Raw genomic sequence first — 24617 nt, forward strand, 5'->3', positions numbered from 1 at the left:
ATTTAGCTCATCTGGGAGAGAGGCAGCGATGTTGGCAGCTCTACTGCATTTAGCTTTCAGGTCTGAAATGGTGTGCAGACCTTGCCATAAGCTCTGTGTGTTGATGGTGGAGAGTTGTGTCTGGATCTTGTCCCTGTATTGTTGTTTTGCTGCCTTGATGACTTTGCATACAACGAAGCTGTATATCCTGAGTTGCTCACATCAAAGTTGCTGGTGAATGCAGCAGGCCAGGCAGCATCTGTAGGAAGAGGTGCAGTCGACGTTTCAGGCCGAGACGCTTCCTCGTCCTGAAACGTCGACTGCACCTCTTCCTACAGATGCTGCCTGGCCTGCTGCGTTCACCAGCAACTTTGATGTGTGTTGCTTGAATTTCCAGCATCTGCAGAATTCCTGTTGTATCCTGAGTTGCTGGTGGTTACAAGCAGTGAAAGCTCTGTCTCGTGCAGTGAGTGCAGTGCGCACTTTTGGGGGACAACATACTCGATGCACTTCTGGATGAAGCCCATGACCCCTTCCGTGAACTCGGAGGCATCTTCATCACGAAAGACATTCCAGTTTATGTCACCAAAGCAGTCCTGTAGCATGGAGACTGATTGGTCAGACCAACAGTGGACGGTTTTAACTATGGCCACCTCTTGTTTCAGCTTCTGCCTGTACAGGGACACAAGCAGGATGGAGGAGTGGTCAGACTTCCCAAATGGTGGACGGAGGAGCACCTTGTTAGTGTTGCGGAAGGGAGAGTAGCAGTGGTCGAGTATGCTATCTCCCTGCGTGCTCACCTGGATGTGTTGACAAAACTTCGGAGAGACTTTAGTCAGCGACGTTTGATTAAAGTCTCCGGTGACAATGAAAGCAGCCTCCAGGTGTACAGTCTCCAGGGTGCTGATCATTAGTGGGGCTTACTGTGTTTGAGGGTTGTTGTGCCTTATTGGGAAGGATTCCTTGTAACTTAAGAAAGCAAGTGGCAAAATCCAACATTAGGTTCCTGATCTTTCACACAAAGATGTTCAAATAAGTAAATATCTGTTTTCACCATCTGGAGAGTTAGTCTGGGCTAAGTGGATTGTCTCTTAATAGCATGAAAATTGAATAGGTTTTAGAGGTGGGATCTATGCCTTTGTCGGCCAATAAAGGTGAAAATTGATTCTGTTAACTTTGTTAATAGAAATCTGACATCCATTCACAGAGTTGGCACCTATAAGTTTGTAGAGAGATTGTATCTCTTTAGCAAAGTAGTAATAAGATATCATCTTCCTTTTCCTGTACCCGGAATTACTTTCGTGGTGGATTACTGTGAAGTAAGTTTTGATTAAATCCAAAGTCATATGCAAGCAAACACAAACACTGATAACTGCTGATTGGTAATTCCTCAACCAATATCATTATCATAAATTTGCTATTTAACAAAATTTTGACTCATTCTATCTGTTGCTTCATAGTAATAGACAATAGGTGCAGGAGTAGGCCATTCGGCCCTTTGAGCCAGCACCGCCATTCACTGTGATCATGGCTGATCATCCACAATCAGTACCCCATTCCTGCCTTCTCCCCATATCTCTCGACTCCACTATCTTTAAGAGCTCTATCTAACACTTTCTTGAAAGCATCCAGAGAATTGGCCTCCACTGCCTTCTGAGGCAGAGCATTCCACAGATCCACAACTCTCTGGGTGAAAAAGTTTTTCCTCAACTCCATTCAAAATTCTTAAACTGTGGCCTCTGGTTCTGGACTCCCCCAACATTGGGAACATGTTTCCTGCCTCTAGCGTGTCCAATCCCTTAATAATCTTATAGGTTTCAATCAGATCCCCTCTCATTCTTCTAAATTCCAGTGTATACAAGCCCAGTCGCTCCAATCTTTCAACATATGACAATCCTGCCATCCCAGGAATTAACCTCGTGAACCTCCACTGCACTCCCTCAACAGCAAGAATGTCCTTCCTCAAATTTGGAGACCAAAACTGCACACAATAGTCCAGGTGTGGTCTCACCAGGGCCCTGTACAACTGCAGAAGGACTTCTTTGCTCCTATACTCAACACCTCTTGTTATGAAGGCCAACATGCCATTAGCTTTCTTCACTGTCTGCTGTACCTGCATGCTTACTTTCAGTGACTGATGAAGAACACCTAGATCTCGTTGTACTTCCCCTTTTCCTAACTTGACACCATTCAGATAGTAATCTGCCTTCCTGTTCTTACCACCAAAGTGGATAACCTCACATTTATCCACATTAAACTGCACCTGCCATGCATCTGTCCACCCACCCAATCTATCCAAGTCACTCTGCATTCTCATAATATCCTCCTCACATTTCCACTGCCACCCAGCTTTGTGTCATCTGCAAACTTGCTAATGTTATGTAAGGGGGTTTCGACTTTTATGTTACTGCGGAGGCTAATTAAAATGGCGTTTTTGTTATGTTAATCTGGGGAATGCGGCTTTTTTGTGTTAAACGCTGAGAAAGTTTGTGCTAGCAGCTTATTGTGGTTTAGAGGGTGATAAGAGGGTGCTATTAACCAATTGGGATAGTTGGTATGGTTTTGGTGTATTTGAAGATACTGTTTGCGAGGGGGTTTGGGGGCAGAAGGCTGGAGAGCGAGACAGAGGATGGACCAGGTGCTGTGAGTCCACTAACGGGGTCGGACCCCGAGCGGGACGTTCGGCGAGGAGACGGAGATGGACTCGTGTGGAGCGTCTGGTCGACCACCGTTGTTGGTCCCAGGCGGCCGGTCGAGGTGGTCTGAGGGGGTCGCAGGGTGAAGAAGAAGGTCCTTGAGCTCCAACAGTTTTTGTGCACGAAGAGACTGAACTTTGATAAGTGTGGCGCCTTTTATTTTCCTTTTATATTTTATTCTCTTTTAATTATATAGTTCCAGTAATATCTATAAACTGTAAATCATTTAATTGTATCTGGTGTATTGTCTGTTATTTGGGCGGGGTGGGGTACCTCACACAGCATCCACACCAACGAATTACCCAGTTTGGCGGGGCCGAGGCTGTTTCCCTAGACGACAGCGAGCCGAGTGACCCTGAGGGTGGCCAGGGGGGCTACAGTTACTTTTAATCCATTCATCTAAATCATTAATGTATATTGTAAATAGCTACGGTCCCAGCACCGAGCCTTGCGGTATCCCACTAGTCACTGCCTACCATTCTGAAAGGGACCCGTTAATCCCTACTCTTGGTTTCCTGTCTGCCAACCAATTTTCTATCTATGTCAGTGCCCTACCCCCAATACCATGTGCTCCAATTTTGCCCACTAATCTCCTATGTGGGACCTTATCAAAGTCTTTCTGAAAGTCCAGGTACACTATATCCACTGGCTCGCCCTTGTCCATTTTCATAGTTACATCCTCAAAAAATTCCAGAATATTGGTCAAGCATGATTTCCCCTTCGTAAATCCATGCTGACTCAGACCGATCCTGTTACTGCTATCCAAATGTGCCGCTATTTCATCTTTTATAATTGACTCCAGCATCTTCCCCACCACTGATGTCTGGCTAACTGGTCTATAATTCCCTGTTTTCTCTCTCCCTCCTTTCTTAAAAAGTGGGATAACATTAGCTACCATCCAAACCACAGGAACTGATTCTGAATATATAGAACATTGGAAAATGATTACCAATGCGTCCATGGTTTCTAGAGCCACCTCCTTAAGTACCCTGGGATGCAGACCATCAGGCCCTGGGGATTTATCAGCCTTCAGTCCTATCAGTCTATCCAACACCATTTTCTGCCTAATGTGAATTTTTTCAGTTCCTCCATTACCCTAGGTCCTCTGGCCACTATTACATCAGGGAGATTGTTTGTGTCTTCCCTAGTGAAGACAGATCTAAAGTACCTGTTCAACTCGTCTGCCATTTCTTTGTTCCCATAAAAGTATTATATAAGGGATTATAAAAGGGATTAAAAGTAACATTAGCAAATTTGCAGATGACACAAAGCTGGGTGGCAATGCGAAATGTGCAGAGGATGTTGAGATAATGCAGGATGACTTGGACAGGTTGGGTGAGTGGGCAGAGGCATGGCAGATGCAGTTTAATGTGGATAAATGTGAGGTTATCCACTTTGGTAGCAAGAACAGGAAGGCAGATTACTATCTGAATGGTGTCAAGTTAGGAAAAGGGGAAGTACAACAAGATCTAGGTGTCCTTGTTCATCAGTCACTGAAAGTAAGCATGCAGGTACAGCAGGCAGTGAAGATAGCTAATGGCACGTTGGCCTTCATAACAAGGGGAGTTGAGTATAGGAGCAAAGAGGTCCTTCTGCAGTTGTACAGGGCCCTGGTGAAACCACACCTGGAGTATTGTGTACAGCTTTGGTCTCCAAGTTTGAGGAAGGACATTTTTGCTATTGAGGGAGTGCAGTGGAGGTTCACGAAGTTAATTCCCGGGATGGCGGGGCTGTTATATGTTGAAAGATTGGAGTGACTGGGCTTGTATACACTGGAATTTAGAAGGATGAGAGGGGATCTGATTGAAACATATAAGATTATTAAGGGATTGGACACGCTAGAGGCAAGAAACATGTTCCCGATGTTGGGGGAGTCCAGAACCAGAGGTCACAATTTGAGAATAAGGGGTAGGCCATTTAGAATGGAGTTGAGCAAATACTTTTTCACGCAGAGAGTAGTGGATCTGTGGAATGCTCTGCCTCAGATGGCAGTGGAGGCCAATTCTCTGGATGCTTTCAAGAAAGTGTTAGATAGAGCTCTTAAAGATAGAGGAGTCAAGGGATATGGGGAGAAGGCAGGAACAGGGTACTGATTGTGGATGATCAGCCATGATCACAGTGAATGGTGGTGCTGGCTCGAAGGGCTGAATGGCCTACTCCTGCACCTATTGTCTATTGTCTATAATAAATTCACCCGTTTCTGTCTTCAAGGGCCCAACTTTGGTCTTAACTAATTTTTTCCTCTTCACATACCTAAAGAAGCTTTTACTATTGTCCTTTATATTCTTGGCTAGCTTACTTTCGTACCTCATCTTTTCTCCCCATATTGCCTTTTTTAGTAACTTCTGAAATATTTTAAAAGTGACTGCAAACTTGCAGAGATAACTTATTGAAATATGGCACTGAACAAAGTAAATCTTTTGTACAGATATCATTGCACCCTAACAGGTGTATGTAACAAGTAATCTCTGATTTGTACCAGTGGCTTCCAGGAAAGACTGGATGGCAACCGAGGAAGGTCGGTAACGCTGGAGAGACAGCTGACCTCCAGGAAAGACTGGCACAGGCTCACAAGGCTAGCAACCTTGTGGGCAGCACTCGCAAGAGGGCACCACTCAAACTACAATTGAACACAAAGAACAATACCACCAGAGTCTCCCAAGGCGGGGGGGGGGGGGGGAGGAGGATGATAGACTCAACGGGACGATTTTACCGGCAACGGCCAGGACAGGAAACACGACTACAAGGAAGCTAAAGCAAACAACACTGACCGGAGGGGAATTCACGGTAAGGTGTCATTATGGGAAAGTCTGCAAAGACATCAGAGGGCTCAAAATACACCAGAGCAGGTCTAGATGTGGATCAATGGTGACCCAAGCACAGTGCACAGACTTAGTGTCTGGTCTGACGAAGGAGAATTCCAGCAAGGAAGCACTCCACAGAGCTGGAGATCTCTCTGCACTTGAGTTGCCTCAGCACCAAACAACAGACCAAGTGAGTTCCTCTTCCGCTACCCCAATCCATTCATCAAGGAAAGACAGGATCAAATGGCCTAGATCGTCAGACAACATCGCCTGGATGCAGTTCGATGATCTAGATAGCATCCTGGAAGTTGCCTTAGCATGTCCAGTGCACAGAAAGATCGACTCACTCACAGCCATAGCGTACAATCTAGCTAAGGAACGATTTGGCCCAATAGAGCAGAGAAGCCAGCCTGAGTTACTGCGGCAACCAAACAGGAGGGAAAGGGAGATTCATCGTTTGAGAGGTGAATTAAAGGCACTCAACAAGAGGTTTAAAACCAGCTCACTGGCCGAAAAAGAAGGTATCAAGGACTTAACCAGTATGCTACAGGAAAAACTGTGCAAACTCCGGAGGGTGAAACATCTGCAACAGCAAAGAAGGAAGAAAGAGAAAAGGTGAGCGCAGTTTGTGAGAGATCCATTCAGCTTCATCAGGACACTTCTCAGCCAACAAAGATCTGGTATACTATCCAGCTCGAAGCCAGAGGGAGAGGAGTTCCTGCAGGAGGCACACAGCGACCCACGGAGGGGTCAGGGACTAGGAACCAATCGGGCTGTGCGTAGACCAGAAAAATCATCAATTGAGCTGAATGTGAAGGAGCCTACATGGCAGGAAATCCAGGACATCATCCAGAAGGCTAAAGCATCAGCTGCCCCAGACCCAAGCAGCATACCTTATAAGGTCATAAGAAATGCCCAAAACTTCTTCGGAGGCTGTGGAAGGTCATGAGAAAGATCTGGGCCAAAGGTACTGTTCCATCAAGTTGGAAATTGGCAGAAGGATGCTTTATTCCAAAGGAAGAGGTTTCTTCCACAATTGCCCAGTTTAGGACAATTTCTCTCCTGGATGTGGAATGTAAGATTTTCTTTTCTGTGCTCGCAAGAAGGCTGACTTCTTACATGACGCAGAACCGCTATATCAACACATTCATCCAGAAAGGCGGTATTCCAGGCTTTTCGGGGTGTCTGGAACACACCTCAATGATTAGCTATTTGATCTGTGAGGCCAAGCAGAAAAAAGGCAACCTAACAGTTGTCTGGTTAGACCTCATGAACGCCTACAGGTCTATTCCACATGACCTCATCCTAGAAGGACTTGACCACTACTACGTCCCAGTGGCTATTTGAGACATGATCACCAGCTGCCTTGGAGGATTCAAACTCAGATTTACATCAGCCCATTTCACAACTAGTTGGCAGGACCTCCAGAAGGGGATTCTAAAAGGGTGCACCATCTCCCCCACCCTATTTATCATGGGAATGAACCTTCTAATATCAGCAGCAGAAGATGTAACCCGTGGCCCGACGCTCTACGAGGATTCATGGATGACATTACAATAACAACTGTGTCACAGGTCCAAGCAAGATGGGTATTGGAAACCCTGGACAATGTAGCCACTTGGGCGAGGATGTCCTTCAAGGCTAAGAAGTCCAGGTGTGTGGTGATCAGAAAGGGCAAAGTTACTAGCAAGTTTAGCCTCCAGGTTCAGGGTGAGGTCATCCCTTCCATCGAAGATAACCTGATAAAATGCTTGGGGAAGTGGTTTAATGTGTCACTGACAGATGGGGCCAATGTCACCAATGCTGTGAAGCAGACAAACGAATGGCTGAAGAAGATCGACAAATCCGGACTTCCCGGTAAATTCAAGACCCGGCTGTACCAATACGGCCTTTTACCCAAGCTTCTCTGGCTCTTCACACTTTATGAGTTCCCCATGACTGCCGTAGAGGGCATCGAGAGGAAAACCAACAAGCACCTGCGGAGATGGTTGCGGGTTCCCCCAAACTTCCCAAGAGTGGGCCTCTATATTCGATCCAGGCAACTGCAGCTTTCCCTGTCATCTGTTGTGGAGGAATTCAAGGTGGCAAAATGCAGAGCCTTATTAAGCTTGAGAGATTCCAATGACGTCTTGGTAAATCAGGCAGGCATTACAACCAGATCTGGGTGCAAGTGGGCAGTCAACAAAGCTGTGGAGCAGGCAGTGTGTTCTCTGAAGCTGCGAGATATCATCAGCAACCCTTGCGTTGGGCGGCAAGGCCTCAGCTCAGTTCACTTCCAGTAGTAGAGAAATGCAAGCATAAGGAACAGGTGAGACATGGTACAGGCAGAAGTACAGATCCATGAGGAAGAGAAGCGGATGTCAAAGGCAGTGGAACAGGGGTCCCAGGGTGCCTGGACAAAATGGGATCTGCGGAAGCGCAAGATCTCATGGGCAGAGTTATGGAGACTGGAGCCCTTCTGCATTTCCTTCCCCTTGCGATCCGTGTATGACTCTTCCTTCGCCATTACATCTGTACACATGGGGGATAAGAGAGGACCCGAACTGTAAGCTCTGTAGTCAAAAGAAGACACTGGCTCATATACTGTCCGGGTGTAAAACAGCTCTAACTCAAGGACTGTTTAGGTGGCGCCATGATAAGGTGCTTCTAGCTCTTACTGACACATTAGAGCGAGAGAGATGCAAGAAGAGGACGGCTGGCACAGATTTGAGGAAGGCCATCACCTTCCTCAAAGAGGGAGCCAGGCTTTTCATAACCAAACAACCAAAGCCCAATCTGCTGCTAACTGCCAGGTCCTGGGAGATGAGGGGCGAGGTGGGAAGGAGGCTGCAGTTCCCAGATGTGGTGCACACAACCCTACACCCGGACATTGTACTGTGGTCAACTGAAGACAGGAAAATAATTCTAGTTGAGCTGACTGTGCTGTGGGAGGAGGGATGAGAAGAAGCCCACGAGAGAAGGGCCTTGAAGTACCAGCCCTTAGTGCAGGAGTGCAAAGACATGGTTGTTCCCTGCGGAGATCGGCTGCAGAGGTTTCCCAGCCAAATCAGCATGGCGGTTGTTGTCAGCTCTGGGCCTGGATGAAAGGAGCAAAAAACAAGCAACTCGTAGGATGGGGGAAGAGGCAGAACAAGCCTCTTGTTGGATTTGGAGTAGACAAAAGGAGGGAAGCTGGAAGCCAAGAGCAGACGGGCAGTGATTTGGCCACCACTGCTGGTTCACCAACTGGAGAGTGTCGTGGTTATGGGTCGAAACACTCTGTGAAGGTTGGGAACCACCTGATGACATCTGCTGCTGGCTGAAGGCAGCAAGGTTTTTGTCTTCTCCATAAGTTAACCTGGGCTGAGTAGACATTGAAAACTGAATTGGTTTAAAATGTGATCCATCCCAGTGTTGGTCAATAAAGATGAAAATCTTGTTGACTTTGCTAGCAAAGTCTGTCTAACATTCAAGACACATCACAGTGGTTTGAGGGATTGTAGCTCTTTGACAAGTCAGTAACATCATGGCATTTTCCTTTCCTGCATGCCAGGGCATTGTAACATTAAGAAAGAATCACTAACAGGAGATGGTTAGATCCTGTCCTAATAATAGCTTTGGCTCAAGTGGAGTGAAAAATTGTGCATGGTATGGGTCACATGCAGTAAAAGCAGATGGCTTTATTTAAGGGTGGAAATAAACAGTTGTAACAGAAAAGTGTTGAACTATGTTAATTTTACCAGTGTTATGCAAAATAAGAGAATCAGGAAGAGCATGTCAGCATCTTAGATAATGGGCAGCACAGTAGTGTAGCTGCTAGAACTGCTGCCTCACAGCCTCAGTGACCCAGGTACAATCCTGACTTCCCATTCCTATCTTCATGGAGTTTGTATGTTCTCTCTGTGACTGCGTGGATTTCCAATATCTGGTTTCCCCCCACATCCCACAGACATACAGATTGATAGGCTAATTAGTCGCTGTAAATATGAACGATGTCAACATCATAGACAATAGCACTACTGATAGGGCTGCTGCTTCTTAAGCTGTTGTTGAAATCTATGTGACAGAAGTTTGAAGCTGGAGAGATTATGTGCCTAGGATAAGATCTAGAACCGACATGGTTCGGCAGTAGTGGAGATTGCCTTGGAGGTCAGTGATGTTAATTGAACCTGACCACATAGTGGCAAAAAGCTTGATGAATTCACAAAAATGGTCAAAATCAGTGAACACATGAACAAATGTTATCTATTATCAAGTGTAGAACATTTCTCCCACTCTTCTCTGACCAGGAGGTAGTGAGCAGCTCCATTTAAGCAAAGACTAGTTGAAGACCCTACTATTTACAGACATTTGGTCATTTTGTAGCTCTGGTGACAATGTGATAGGTGTCACAGACAACATGATCAGTGGGGGGGGGGGAGGGATTGTGGAAGGTGATGATATACAGAACCTACCCTGCTGTTATTTGGCTAGTTTCATTGTTCTGTATGAGGATCACGGAACAATTGCGATGTTTTTCCAGATCTAGCTGATCTGCACCAACTTACAGTTCCAATGGTACCGGAGCAATTACAAATCCAGGCAGCAGAAAATGAAATCTATCCATGTGCTATCAAAGAAATTTTGATGAGTTGCTGACATTGATTTGGTAAATGGCATGCACTATACCCAGTGGGTTTATAAAGAACAGCAGTGAATGCTGATCACAAGATATGGGGTCACCGTTCACGGTTGCTGATTTATTATGAATTTCATAACCTTTAGTTACTTCAAGGCTGCCTCCATAAGGACAACTAAAGAGCCTTCTTTGAAGCCTTTGGAATGTCATTCAACGAGGAAAGTAGAGGACTTTCATAGCCTTTAATTGTGTTTTTAAAAATTACATTATGACTTTGGAATAATCAGGAGGTCACTTCTTTTCCAGTGGTTTGCAACTCCAAAAAAGAAATTCTTTGCAGTTTGGAAACAAATGGCAAAATCTAACATCTGGTTCTAAGACTTTTATTTAATAATGATCAAACAGTTATTTTTTTTTGTCTTCAGCATCTTGACAGTTAGTATGAGTGGAGTGGATTTTCTTTTAAATCAGGCAGTCACCAAGTTATTTCAGAGTTCTGATCATGAGAAGTACTTGTAACTTGAACTGTTAGTACATAAGAAATGAACAAGAGCAGTTTTGTGGGAGAGGCTCACAGAAATAACTGTGGCAGGAGAGTGAACAAATGTGGAAAGAGTGGCCGGCTGACAGTTGTTGCAACTCAGAGGGTGTAGGGAAGAGAGAAGGTAAACGGAATTGGAGAAGATACATTCTGCAGAAGATACCTGCAGCCCCATAGCTGCTGACAATTTTATCTCCATTTCTTCTAACCCATCATCTTTTTCACTTGCAAGATCACCCCTTTAGCCATCTAAACTCTCCTGCTCCATACAGACATTTCATTCTGCTTTCTCCTTCTTCCTCCACCATCCCCACTGTCCCATATTGTTTTTCAGATCTTATGACTTGTTGTACCTCTACCTCTTCTCAGTTATGATGAAAAACATAAGAACATAAGAAATAGTAGCAGGAGTAGGCCATCCGGCCCATTGAGCCTGCCCCACCATTCAAATAGATCATGGCTGACCTGTCCATAAACTCAGCTCCATCTACCTGCCTTTTCTCCATAACCCTTAATTCCGCTACTATGTAAAAATCTATCTAACTGTATCTTAAATATATACAGTGAAGAAGCTTCAACTGCTTCCCTGGGCAGAAAATTATCCACAGATTCGCCACTCTCTGGGAAAAACAGTTTCTCCTCATCTCTGTCCTAAGTCTTCTCCCCTGAATCTTGAGGCAATGTTCCCTAGTTCTAGTCTCACCTATCAACAGAAACTTTCCTACTTCTATCTTATCTATCCTTTTCAAAATGTTGTATGTTTCTATAAGCTCCCCTCTCATTCTTCTGAATTCCAGAGAGTATAGTCCCAGGTGACTCAATCGCTCCTCATAAGTTAACCCCTTCATTGCTGGAATCAACCTGGTGAACCGCCTCTGCACTGCCTTAAAAGCCAGTATATCCTTCCTTAAGTATGGAGACCAGAACTGCACACAGTACTCCACGTGCGGTCTCACCAGTACCCTGTATAGTTGCAGCATTACCTCCCTGCTCTTGAATTCAATTTCTCTAGCAATGAAGGCCAACATTCCGTTTGCCTTCTTAATGACCTGTTGCACCTGCAAGCCAACTTTTTGCGATTCATGCACAAGCACTCCCAAGTCCCTCTGGCACAACAGCGTGCTGCAATCTTTCACCATTTAAATAATAATCTGCTCTTCTATTATTCCTTCCAAAGTGGATGATCTCCCATTTACCAACTTTGTATTCCATCTGCCAGACCTTGGCCCACTCACTTAACCTATCTATATCCCTCTGTAGACTCTACACATACTCTGTACAATTTGCTTTTCCACTCAGTTTAGTGTCATCAGCAAATTTTGCTACGCTACACTCAGTCCCTTCTTCCAAATCATCAATGTAAATGGAGAACAGTTGCCGGCCCAGCACTGACCTCTGCGGCACCCCTCTCATCACTGACTGCCAACTGAAGAAACACCCATTTATACCAACTCTCTGCCTTCTATTGGTTAACCAATCCACTATCCATGCCAATACACTTCCTCTGACTCCATGCATCCGTATCTTATTTATAAGTCTCTTGTGCAGCACCTTATCAAACGCCTTCTGGAAATCCAAGTATATGACATCCACCTGTTCCCCTCTATCCATTTCATTCATTATGTTCTCAAAGAACTCCAGTAAATTTGTCAAACAGGACCTGCCCTTTCTGAATCCATGCTGTGTCTGTCTAATGGAACCACTCCTTTCTAAATGTCTCGCTATTTATTCCTTAGTGACAGCTTCAAGCATTTTCCTAGCTAATAGTTGCCTGTCTTTTGCCTACATCCTTTTTTAAAAAGTGGCGTGACATTTGCTGTCTTCCAATCCGCCAGGATCTGCCCAGAGTGTAGAGAATTTTGGTAAATAATTACCAACACATCTACTATAACCTCCACCAATTCCCTCAGCACCCTGGGATGCATCCCATCAGGACCAGGGGACTTATCTACCTTCAGGCCCTCTAGTTTGCTCATCACTATTTCTTTAGTGACAGTGATTTTATCGAGGTCCTCACCTCCCATTTCGTCCATAACATCATTCTTTGGCATATTAGACATGTCCTCCACTGTGAAGACTGACACAAAATAGTCGTTCAAAGCCTCAGCCATTTCCTTATCACCCAATATCAATTTCCCCTTCTCGTCTTCCAAGGAACCTACGTTGACTTTAGCCACCCTCTTCCACTTTATATGTTTATAAAAACTTTTGCTATCTGTTTTTATATTGTGTGCTAATTTACTTTCATACTCTATCTTCCCTTCCCTTATTTCTTGTTTGGTTTTTCTTTGTTGCTTTTTAAAGTTTTCCCAATCCTCCAGATTCCCACTACTCTTTGCGACTTTGTACACGAGCTTTTAATTTGATACCATCTTTTATTTCCTTAGTTATCCAAGGCTGGCTCTCCCCACACTGATTGTCTTTACTTTTGACTGGAATATACTTTTGTAGAGCACTGTGAAAAATCTCTTTGAAAGTATTCCACTGTTCCTCAACTGTCCTACCAAATAGCCTGTGCTCCCAATCCACAACTTGAATTAAGCACACCGAGATTGTGCAGAATAAACAATATCAATCCAAGAACAAACCTTATTTCTTCATTTCAAGATGCTAACTGACCTGTTGAGCATTTCAACATTTTCTGTTTATTTTTTAACATGGAGGCTTTGCTGTTGCTCCCTTTCTCTTCACTCTCATCATGCTGGAGAACCAACAGGACCAGCACCACTTGTAGCAGTTTTTAAGACGAGTTATTTCAGTGGTTGAATAACAAAGTGTTCAACTAAATCAGCAGATACATCGACAAGGCTTTCTGGTTCCATTCCTGTTTGCCAGTTCTAAAAAATCTTCTAAGCTGAACTTTCCAAATCAACAAAGAATGCAAAGTGTGTGTAAATGTGAATGCTAAAGAACAGCTCAGATTTATCCCATTCCTTTTGTGTTTGGCACCTTGACTGAAGAGTGGAGATTGCAGCTACTTTACTTAACATTCCTCTCCTAGAATGAGCCTGCTTTCCCAATCCAATCCCCTGACCACAGGTTCATGAAAGTCTTGCCCAACACAGCAATCCTACACATTTTGATTACATGCTTGTGTGCCATTCCTGGCCCTTCAACTTCATCTTTTCCTCTGAATCACTCCCTCAAGATGCAGATTTTTAATTCCCAATGGACAATAATCAATAATTGCAAATCCAAGATCACTTTGCATCTAAGGCTACCAAGATTCTAGACTTGGCTAGGGAGGCTTTCAGGCAATGAACAGAGAAGTTCATGAACAATGGGAAATCTGCTAATGGGTAAAACTACAAATGCAGTGGAAAAAACATACAAAAAGGAACTTGCTGTGATACTGAACTAGGTTATATCTCAAATAAATACACTTTAATTACACTCTTTGTGATTTTCATTGAAATGATGACCAGCCAGTTTCTGTGATCCCATTATAGTTAGAGTCAGGCAGGCTTCATTGTAGCCTGGCTCAATACTCTGTGTTTGATTGTGTCAAAAAAACTGAATTCAAATCTACAAAATGAGCAAAAATCAGCCAACACATTTCTGTGCTATACAGGCAATCCTCATTGTAACAGGACTGGTACTAACATACATAAATAGCAAAGCCTCTTCTGCACGTGGAATCTGTAAAGGATAATTATCATCCTAATCCCAACAGGACAGGGAAATGTGTTGAAATCTTTATCTTTGATTATATATCTTTTCAGTATTATCTACTTCAGCTCTTAAGGGAAGGACAGGGTTGACTGGAGTTTTTTTCTCATTGTGAGAGGGGGTAATTTCAAAGGAGATGTGAGGGACAAGTTTTTTGCATAGCGAGTGATAGGTGCTTGGAATGCACTGCCTTTGATGGTGATAGAGACAGAAACATTAGGGATTTTTAAGAGATGTTTAGATGCAGAAAATGGAAAGATATGGATATTGTCTAAGCAGAAGAGACTAGTTTAATTTGCCATTTGATAATCAATGTAATTGGTTCATGACATTGTGGACTGAAGGGCCTGTTCCTGTGCTGTACTGTTCTATGTTCAATGTAATGTTGTATGTAAACAAATTGCATTATTGCATATAATTGAAATTTTTTTTCTTTGTGTATGCTCTTTAAGGAAAAAGTAGAATTGCTTACTCTTAATATGAACAGCATGACTACTGGGATGTAAAATTTCATCCCTTAATGTTTAGTATGTTTTGTGATTTAGGTTTTGTGATATTTGTCAATGACAAGGTTTGTAGACAGCTATACAATTAGAAACATACTCAATGCAGACTGCCTGTTCTTTTGCTGTAGTCTTTGGTTTCAGTGAACAGGATGTGTAGTGAGGAAAGACTGTTGATAGAGAAAGATTGCAGTCAACAGGATGAGTTGAAATGTAAAAGGGAGGGAAAGTCTGAAAGGGTGAATACAGGACTGAAGGTATTATATTTGAATGCATGCGGTATACAGAAAAAGGTAAGTGAACTTGTAGAACAGTTACAGATTGGCATGTATGCTGTAAACATCACTAAATCGTAGCTGGAAGAAAATTATATCTGGGAGCTTAATGTCCAAGGATACACATTGTTTTGAAAGGACGGGCAGGAAGAAAGAGGGGGCAGTGTTGCTCTGTTGATAAAACATGAAATGAAATCATTAGAAAGAGGTGACAGAGGGTCAGAAAGTGTTGAATTGTTGTGGATAGAGCCAAGGAACTGCAAGGGTAAAAAGACCCTGATAGAAATTGTATACAGACCCACAAACAGTAGTACGGATGTGGACTACACATTACAATGGGAGATAGAAAATGCATGCCAAAAGGACAATGTTACAATAGTCATGGGGGATTTCAATATGCAGGTAGATTGAGAAAATCAGGTGGGTGCTGGATTCTAAGAGGCAGAACTTTTAGAATGCCTACAAGATGACTTTTTAGAGCAACCCGTGGTTGAGCTGACTAGAGGGGTCAGCTATTCTGGATTGCGTGTTGTGCAATGAGCCGTAATTGATTAGAAAGGTAAAAGAACCGTTAAAAGGCAAGTGATCATAATATGGTTGAATTATGCCTGAAATTTGAGGAGAAGCTAAAGTCAGATGTATCAGTATTGTAGTGGAATAAAGGGTATTACAGAGGCATGAGAGAAGAGTTGGCCACATTGATAGGAAAAGAACAGTGGCAGGGATGATGGTGAGCAGCACTGGTTGGAATTTCTGGAAACAATTTGGAAGGCACAGGATATATACATGTTGTTATTATGGGTGACTTTAACTTCCCTAATATTGATTGGCACCTGATTAGTTCCAAGGGTTTAGATGGGGCAGAGTTTGTTAAGTGTGTCCAGGATGGATTCCTGTCACAGTATGTGGACAGGCCAACTAGGGGGAATGCAATACTAGATCTAGTACTAGGTAATGAACGGGGTCAGGTCACAGTTCACTCAGTGGGTGAGCATCTGGGGGACAGTGACCACCGCTCCCTGGCCTTTAGCATTATTATGGAAAAGAATAGAAACAGAAAGGACAGGAAAATTTTTAATTGGGGAAGGGCAAATTATGAGGCTATAAGGCTAGAACTTGCAGGTGTGAATTGGGATGACATTTTTGCAGGGAAATGTACTATGGACATGTGGTCGATGTTTAGAGATCTCTTGCAGGATGTTAGGGATAAATTTGTCCTGGTGAGGAAGATAAAGAATGGTAGGGTGAAGGAACCATGGGTGACAGGTGAGGTGGAAAATCTAGTCAGGTGGAAGAAGGCAGCATACATGAGGTTTAGGAAGCAAGGATCAGATGGGTCTATTGAGGAATATAGGGAAGCAAGAAAGGAGCTTAAGAAGGGGCTGAGAAGAGCAAGAAGGGGGCATGAGAAGGCCTTGGCGAGTAGGGTAAAGGAAAACCCCAAGGCATTCTTCAATTATGTGAAGAACAAAAGGATGACAGGAGTGAAGGTAGGACCGATTAGAGATAAAGGTGGGAAGATGTGCCTGGAGGCTGTGAAAGTGAGCGAGGTCCTCAATGAATACTTCTCTTCGGTATTCACCAATGAGAGGGAACTTGATGATGGTGAGGACAATATGAGTGAGGTTGATGTTCTGGAGCATGTTGATATTGAGGGAGAGGAGGTGTTGGAGTTGTTAAAATACATTAGGACGAATAAGTCCCGCCAGGGCCTGACGGAATATTCCCCAGGCTGCTCCACGAGGCGAGGGAAGAGATTGCTGAGCCTCTGGCTAGGATCTTTATGTCCTCGTTGTCCATGGGAATGGTACCGGAGGATTGGAGGGAGGCGAATGTTGTCCCCTTGTTAAAAAAGGTAGTAGGGATAGTCCGGGTAATTATAGACCAGTGAGCCTTACGTCTGTGGTGGGAAAGCTGTTGGAAAAGATTCTTAGAGATAGGATCTCTGGGCATTTAGAGAATCATGGTCTGATCAGGGACAGTCAGCATGGCTTTGTGAAGGACAGATCGTGTCTAACAAGCCTGATAGAGTTCTTTGAGGAGGTGACCAGGCATATAGATGAGGGTAGTGCAGTGGATGTGATCCATATGGATTTTAGTAAGGCATTTGACAAGGTTCCACACAGTAGGCTTATTCAGAAAGTCAGAAGGCATGGGATCCAGGGAAGTTTGGCCAGGTGGATTCAGAATTGGCTTGCCTGCAGAAGGCAGAGGCTGGTGGTGGAGGGAGTACATTATTATTGGAGGATTGTGACTAGTGGTGTCCCACAAGGATCTGTTCTGGGACCTCTACTTTTCGTGATTTTTTATTAACGACCTGGATGTGGGGGTAGAGGGGTGGGTTGGCAAGTTTGCAGACGACACAAAAGTTGGTGGTGTTGTAGATAGTATAGAAGATTCTCGAAGATTGCAGACAGACATTGATAGGATGCATAAGTGGGCTGAGAAGTGGCAGATGGAGTTCAACCTGGAGAAGTGTGAGGTGGTACACTTTGGAAGGACAAACTCCAAGGCAGAGTACAAAGTAAGTGGCAGGATACTTGGTAGTGTGGAGGAGCAGAGGGATCTTGGGGTACATGTCCACAGATCCCTGAAAGTTGCCTCACAGGTGGATAGGGTAGTTAAGAAAGCTTATGGGGTGTTAGCTTTCATAAGTCGAGGGATAGAGTTTAAGAGTTGTGATGTAATGATGCAGCTCTATAAAACTCTGGTTAGGTTACAATTGGAGTACTGTGTCCAGTTCTGGTCGCCTCACTATAGGAAGGATGTGGAAGCATTGGAAAGGGTACAGAGGAGATTTACCAAGATGCTGCCTGGTTTAGAGAGTATGCATTATGATCAGAGATTAAGGGAGCTAGGGCTTTACTCTTTGTAGAGAAGAAGGATGAGAGGAGATATGATAGAGGTGTACAAGATAATAAGAGGAATAGATAGAGTGGATAGCCAGCGCTTCTTCTCCAGGGCACCACTGCTCAATACAAGAGGACATGGCTTTAAGGTAAGGGGTGGGAAGTTCATGGGGGATATTAGAGGGAGGTTTTTTACTCAGAGAGTGGTTGGTGCGTGGAATGCACTGCCTGAGTCAGTGGTGGAGGCAGATACGCTCCTGAAATTTAACAGACTACTGGACAGGTATATGGAGGAATTTAAGGTGGGGGGTTATACAGGAGGCAGGGTTTCAGGGTCGGCACAACATTGTGGGCCGAAGGGCCTGTAATGTGCTATGTTCTATGTTCAAAGAGGAAAAATCTTGCTTGACAAATCTGTTGGAATTCTTTGAAGAAATAACAAGCAGGATAGACAAAGGAGAATCAGTGGATGTTGTGTACTTGGATCTTCAGAAGGCCTTTGACAGGGTGCCATACATGAGATTGTTTAACAAGCTACGAGCCTGTGGTATTACAAGGATGGATAAATCATGGATAAAGCAGTGGCTGACTGGCAGGAGGTAAAGACAGGGAATAAAGCGAGCCTTATCTGGTTGGCTGCTTGTGACTGGTGATGTTCCAGAAGGGTCCGTGTTGGAACTAAATCTTTTTACGTTGTATGTCAATGATTAAGATGATGGGATTCATTTTGCAGAGGACATGAAGATAATTGGAAGAACAGGTAGTTTTGACGTAGTAGGGAGGCTACAGAAGCACTTAGACAGATTAGGAGAATGGGCAAAGAAGTGGCAGATGGGATACAGTGTCAGGAAGTGTATGGTCATGCACTTTAGTTGAAGAAATGAAAGTGTTGACTATTTTCTAAATGGAGAGACAATACAAAACACTGGTGTGGAAAGGGACTTGGGAGTCCTTGTGCAGGATTTCCTAAAGGTTAATTTGCAGGTTGGGTCTGTGGTAAGGAAGGCAAATGCAATTTTATCATTCATTTTAAGAGTACTAGAATATAAAAGCAAGGATGTAATGTTGAGACTTTATGAGGCACTGGTGAGGCCTCACTTGAGGTATTGTGAGCAGTCTTGGGCCCCTTATTTTAGAAAGGATGAGCTTAAACTGAAGAGGGTTCAAAGGAGGTTCATGAAAATGATTCCAGGATTGAATGGCTTGTCATATGAACAGCGTTTGATGACTCTGGGCCTGTATTCACTAGAATCCAGAAAAATGAGTAATGACCTAATTGAAACCTATCGAATAGTGAAAGATCTTGATAGAGTGGATGTGGAGAGAATGGTTCCTATGGTGGAAGAAGCTAGAACCAAAGGACACAGCCTCAGAATAGAGGGGCGTCCTTTTAGAACGGAGATGAGGAGGAATTTCTTTAGCCAGTGAGTGTGAATCTGTGGAATTCTTTGACACAAGCAGCTGTGGAAACCAAGTCTTTTTGCATATTTAAGGCAGAGGTTGATACATTTAAGATTGGTCAGGGTATGAAGGGATACGGGGAGAAGGTAGGAGATTGGAGCTCGGCGGAAAATTGGATCAGCCATGATGAAATGGCGGAGCAGACTCGATGCGCAAATGGCCTAATTCTGCTCCTAAAGCTGATTACTTTACGAAATGTAGGGCTCATGTTTCTTTTAAGGCAGTCCTTATGATCAAGGGTGACTTGCTTCCACTCCAGTTCTGTGAGTTCTGAGGTTGCTGATGGGGGGCCAAAGTAGAACTTACAGACTCTGCCACAGGTGTGAAAAGAGGGTGGGTGGGTAGATTGTGAGGTAATGTACTCCTTCCTCTGATTACACTGGGCTTCTATGGGTTCCCAACAAACAAATCAAATGCATCTACTCCATCTGCAAGCTTGAAGATGGTTTCACTGTTGTGGCCCACATCTCAAATACAGATGAGTCAGAGTACTGGAAGGAGATAGAGTGCTTGGTGACATGGTGTCATGACAACAGCCTTTCCTTCTTTGTCAACAAATAGGTGGCTATTGTCTTCAGAAAGAAGGATGATGCACATACTCCTGTCCATATCAACAATGTTGAGGTTGAGAAGGTTGAGAGTTTCAAATTCCTAGGTGTGAATATCACTAATAGCCTATCTGGTCTGGTTTAAGGTGGCACTGGTGAAGCTCAGGTTGCCGAACAAACCAAAGAGAATAACTAATTACTTCATTAATACACTTTTTCAGGTAAACGATCACTGCAAACAATAGCCTGTAACTTTCCTTTCAGAGCTGTGCTTTTAAAACTGCCTGTATGACCTGACATTTTTGTAGCGTGAACTGAAGTCTTGAAGGTGTTGGACGGTTGCGGTGTGGCATGTGTGGGCTGAATCAAGGCAGTGGGGTCCAAGCCTGACAGTGGGGAATGAGCCAATGTTTGATCTTTACTGGAATGGACTTGGGAGGATTCAATGTGGCAAGGCAGAATCGAGGTGGAGCCCGGCTGGAGAGTGAGGAAGGACCCAAAGATTGATCAAATTAAGTGCAGGTCCAAATTGGAAAGGTCAGGTATGGGCCTAATCAAGGAGGTGGGACTCAGGCTTGGGAGGATACCAAAGCAGCAAGGTGCAGGTCTGAGAGCAAGGAACAACTCGAGGTTTGGATGAGTTAAGTGCCAGGCCAGATTGAAAAGGTCAGGATGTCAGGGCCGGAGGCAAGAGACGGGCTGGTTAAGCTCGCTGCTCTGCGAGATTTACTTGTCACTGCGCTGATCTGAGGATGTGGCCCGCAAATAACAGGCTCTTGAATCGGCTGCAGTGATTCCTGGCTTTGTGTCTGTGGACTCACTTTTGTGAACTCCAGTTCTGAATGCTAATTGCTTACTTTTACTGTTGGCATGATTCATTTTTGTTTCTCTGCCCATTGGGTCTCTTTTAAAAATCTGTTCAATGGGTTTCTTTGTTTTGTGGCTGCTTGTAAGAAGACGAATTTCAAGGTTGTATAAAGTATAAATACTTTGAACTTTGGTCCGAACACATTGATGTCGTGACCAAGAAAGGTCACCAATGCCTTGACTTCCTCAGGAAGCTAAAGAGATATGGTATGTCCCCATTGACTCTTACCAATTTTTATCCATGCACCATAGAAAGCATTCTGACTGGATACATAACGACTTCATATGGCAACTGCTCTGCATGTGACTCCAAGAAACTGCAGGGAGTTTGGACATAGCTCAGCACATCACAGGAACCAGTCCTCTCTCTGTGGACTCTGTCTGTACTTCTAGCTGTCTCACGAAAGGATCCAGGATAATCAAAGACCCCAGATGCAAAAGTCTGAAAGTACATACCACCAGTCTCAAGGGCAGCTTCCAAACTACTGTTATCACTCTTGAATGGACCTTTTACACAATAATTTGAACTTTTGGCCTCATAATCTACCTCATTAGGATACTGTACATTATTGGTTATGAGCACTTTTGCATAGCTTTTACACGGTATTCTGCATTGTTATTGTTTTAGCTTATTCTAGATCGGGGTTCCCAACCTAGGGTCCACAGACTCCTTGCTTGGTGTTGGTCCACGGCATAAAAAAGGTTGGGAACCTCTATTCTAGATCAACGCATTATGGAATGATTTGATCTCCATAAACAGTATGCAAGACTGTTGTTCACTGTATCTTGATATATATGATAATATGCCGATACTAATGCTGGTTCCACATTCACTTTGCCATATCATAGGTTGTATCCGAAGTATTTGACCTTGACAAGGCAACTACCATAGTCATATACCGTTGAATGCAACATAATAGCAGATTTCTTTGTTTCTTGCGGAGAAAGGTTGATGTTGACAGAACATGATACAGTTTACAGTAGCCAGACATTACCTGCTAGCAATCCTCAAAGTGGATGGGCTTTGAGGTTTGTCATGACATGGCTTCACAGACAAAACCAAACATCATTACCCTCACCAAAGTTGTCGGTGTACATTTATCACCCAAATTCATCAGTTCTAATATCTTTAAAGCAATAATGCAATGCTCCAGTACCCATAACCTGCCTACAGAATTCACTAGCAAAGATAAAAAGTTGGTGAAGAGATAGAAACTCAGGCAAGTCTTAAAGAGACAACTAAATATTCACATTGCACAGGATTTTTGATCAAACTGTCATCCACAAAAACTTGACATCTTCACCATTACTCTAAATTGTGACGTAAATCTCACCCTGTTGCTTTTCATGATACCATTCTTCTTTGCACCCCTGCCTTGCTTCTTCACAAGATGCCAGATCACTGTTAATCCTTTCATTATCACTCTCACCCCCTCCTTCTCACAACCCAGTTCAACTTGGTATCTTCATCATTGTTCCAAATGGTGACATTAATCTCAACTCTCTCTCCAGTTTACTAATACTCCCTTTGCTTCATCACTTCACACTGTTGCTTCTTGAATTGCCAGTTAACCATTAATCCCTCACTCATAAATTAGCATTCATTTCAATTGGACACAAGTATAAAAGCATGAATATAATGCTAAGGCTTTATAAGGCATTGGAGTATTAAGCCCCATATCTAAGCAATGATGTGATGGTGTCAGAGAGGGTCCATAAGAAGTTTACTGGAATTATTCCAGGAATGGAATCTGCCATTCTCACCTATCACCCCACCAGCATCTGCATCCAACACATAATTCTCTGCAACTTCTGCCATCCCCAACAGGATCCTGCCACTAAGCACGTCTTTCCCTCCCTACGTGACTCCCTTGTCCATTCGCCCTTCCCCATTGATCTCCCTCCTGGCACTTTTCCTTGCAAGTGGAACAAGTGCTACACCTGCCCCTACACATCCTCCCTCACTACCATTCAGGGCCCCAAACAGTCCTTCCAGCTGAGGCGATACTTCACCTGTGAGTCTGTTAGGGTCATATACTGTGTCCAGTGGTCCCAGTGTGGCCTCCTGTATATCGGTGAAACCAAACATAGATTGGGAGACTGCTTTGCCGAGCACCTAGCCATCCATTTTAATTCCACTTCCCATTCCCATAAGTCAATCCATGGCCTCCTCTACTGTCGCAATGAGGCTACACTCATGAGGAACAACATCTTATATTCCATCTAGGTAAGCTCCAACCTGATGGCATGAACAACAATTTCTCAAATTTACCATAATGGCCCCCCCTTCACCATTCCCCATCCTCTTTTCCCTCTCTCATCTTATCTCCTCGCCTGCCCATCACCCCCCTCCGGTGCGTCTTCCTGCTTTTCTTTCTTCCATGGCCTTCTGTCCTCTCCTATTGGACTCCCCCTTCTCCAGCCCTGTATCTTTCTCACCAATCAACACCCCAGCTTTTGTTTAATCCCTCCCCTTCCATTTCACCTCTGATCTTGTGTTTCTCTCTCCCTTCCCTCACCTTTTAACTCTACTCATCATCTTTTTTCTACAGCCCTGCCGAAGGATCTCAGCCAGAAACATTGACTTCACTTTTTTCCAGCATTTTGTGTGTGTTGCCAGAGATGGAACAGTGAGTGTCCGAGGAGTATTTGTTTGCTCTGGGCTTGTACTCTCTGGAGTTTAGGTTGAAGGGGAATATCATTGAAAGCTACTGAATACTGAAAGGCCTAGATAGAGTGGATATGGATAGGAGCTTTTCTCTTCCAGCATCTCAGGTCATTCCCACACACACAACTTCCCCTCACCTGGTCTCACCTATCCCCTCCCATCTTCATATATAATTTCCCCACAGCACACACAACTTCCCCCTCATCTGGTCTCACCTATCCCCTCCCACCTTCCACCAACCTATCACCTCCCACCCACACAACTTCCCCCTCACCTGGTCTCACCTATCCCCTCTCAGCTTCTTATATCATCACCCTCCCATCTTCCACCAACCTATCACCTCCTACCCACACAACTTCCCCCTCACCTGATCTCACCTATCACCTATCTGCTTGTACACCCCCAACTTTTTATTCTGACCTCTGCCCCCTTCCTTTCCAGTCTTGGTGAAGGGTATTGGCTAATAACTTTTACTGTTTATTCCCTTCCATAGATGCTGCCTGACTTACTAAGTTTCTCCAGAATATTGTGTGTGTGGATCAGTTCACCATTGCTCCCCTCTGCATTATACTTAACCCACTTCTTCCACTGACACTAATTCATCTCTTCCCACTCTGGTCCCAATCCTTCCACTGACAACGGCTCACTTTGGCTTCCTTCATCAATCTTGCCTCACTCAGTTCACTATTGCCTCATCACCGATCTGACTACACCCCCTCCCCGGAAGCGAGTCACCATCAGTGTCTGAGCGTGACGCCACGCGCCTCAGAACGCCCCTTCCCCTCTGACGTCATGCTGACCACACCCCGCCCTCCACCAATGGGCAGCCGAGGTGCTGCCACCCTCCTGACAATGACGCCTCCCCGTCCCCAACAGAAGGACAGTGGGATGACGTCAGGGCGCGGGCGGCGGCGCGAGTAAACACAGCAGTAAAACAGAAGATGGCGAGTGCGGAGATGCAGGGTGCTGAGGAAGCGTCTGCCGTGGCCTTCAGTAGCCTGTCTCAGGGCGGTAGGGAGGGATTGTCAGAGCCGGGCTGGCCGGAGCCGGTTTCACTGTGGGGTCTGATCTTCAGCTGTCTGGAGACAGCCTTAAGCTGGCGGCGGCCGGGCTACAGCGCAGTGGTATTCCTGGGCTGCAACGCTCTGTTCTGGTAAGGC

General features: G+C 44.4%; 1 protein-coding gene across 1 annotated transcript in view; it reads left to right on the top strand.

Moving 5' to 3' along the window:
• Positions 1-24291: 24291 nt before the first annotated feature.
• retreg1 (reticulophagy regulator 1) overlaps positions 24292-24617 on the top strand; it is a 119392-nt gene continuing 119066 nt past the window's right edge. The window contains exon 1 of the mRNA XM_072283728.1: positions 24292-24610. Coding sequence (XP_072139829.1) covers positions 24399-24610 — 212 coding nt within the window. The 5' untranslated portion in view covers positions 24292-24398. The remainder of the gene's footprint in view (positions 24611-24617) is intronic.

Source organism: Mobula birostris, chromosome 19 (assembly GCF_030028105.1).
Source record: "Mobula birostris isolate sMobBir1 chromosome 19, sMobBir1.hap1, whole genome shotgun sequence".
Classification (NCBI taxonomy): Eukaryota; Metazoa; Chordata; class Chondrichthyes; order Myliobatiformes; family Myliobatidae; genus Mobula; species Mobula birostris.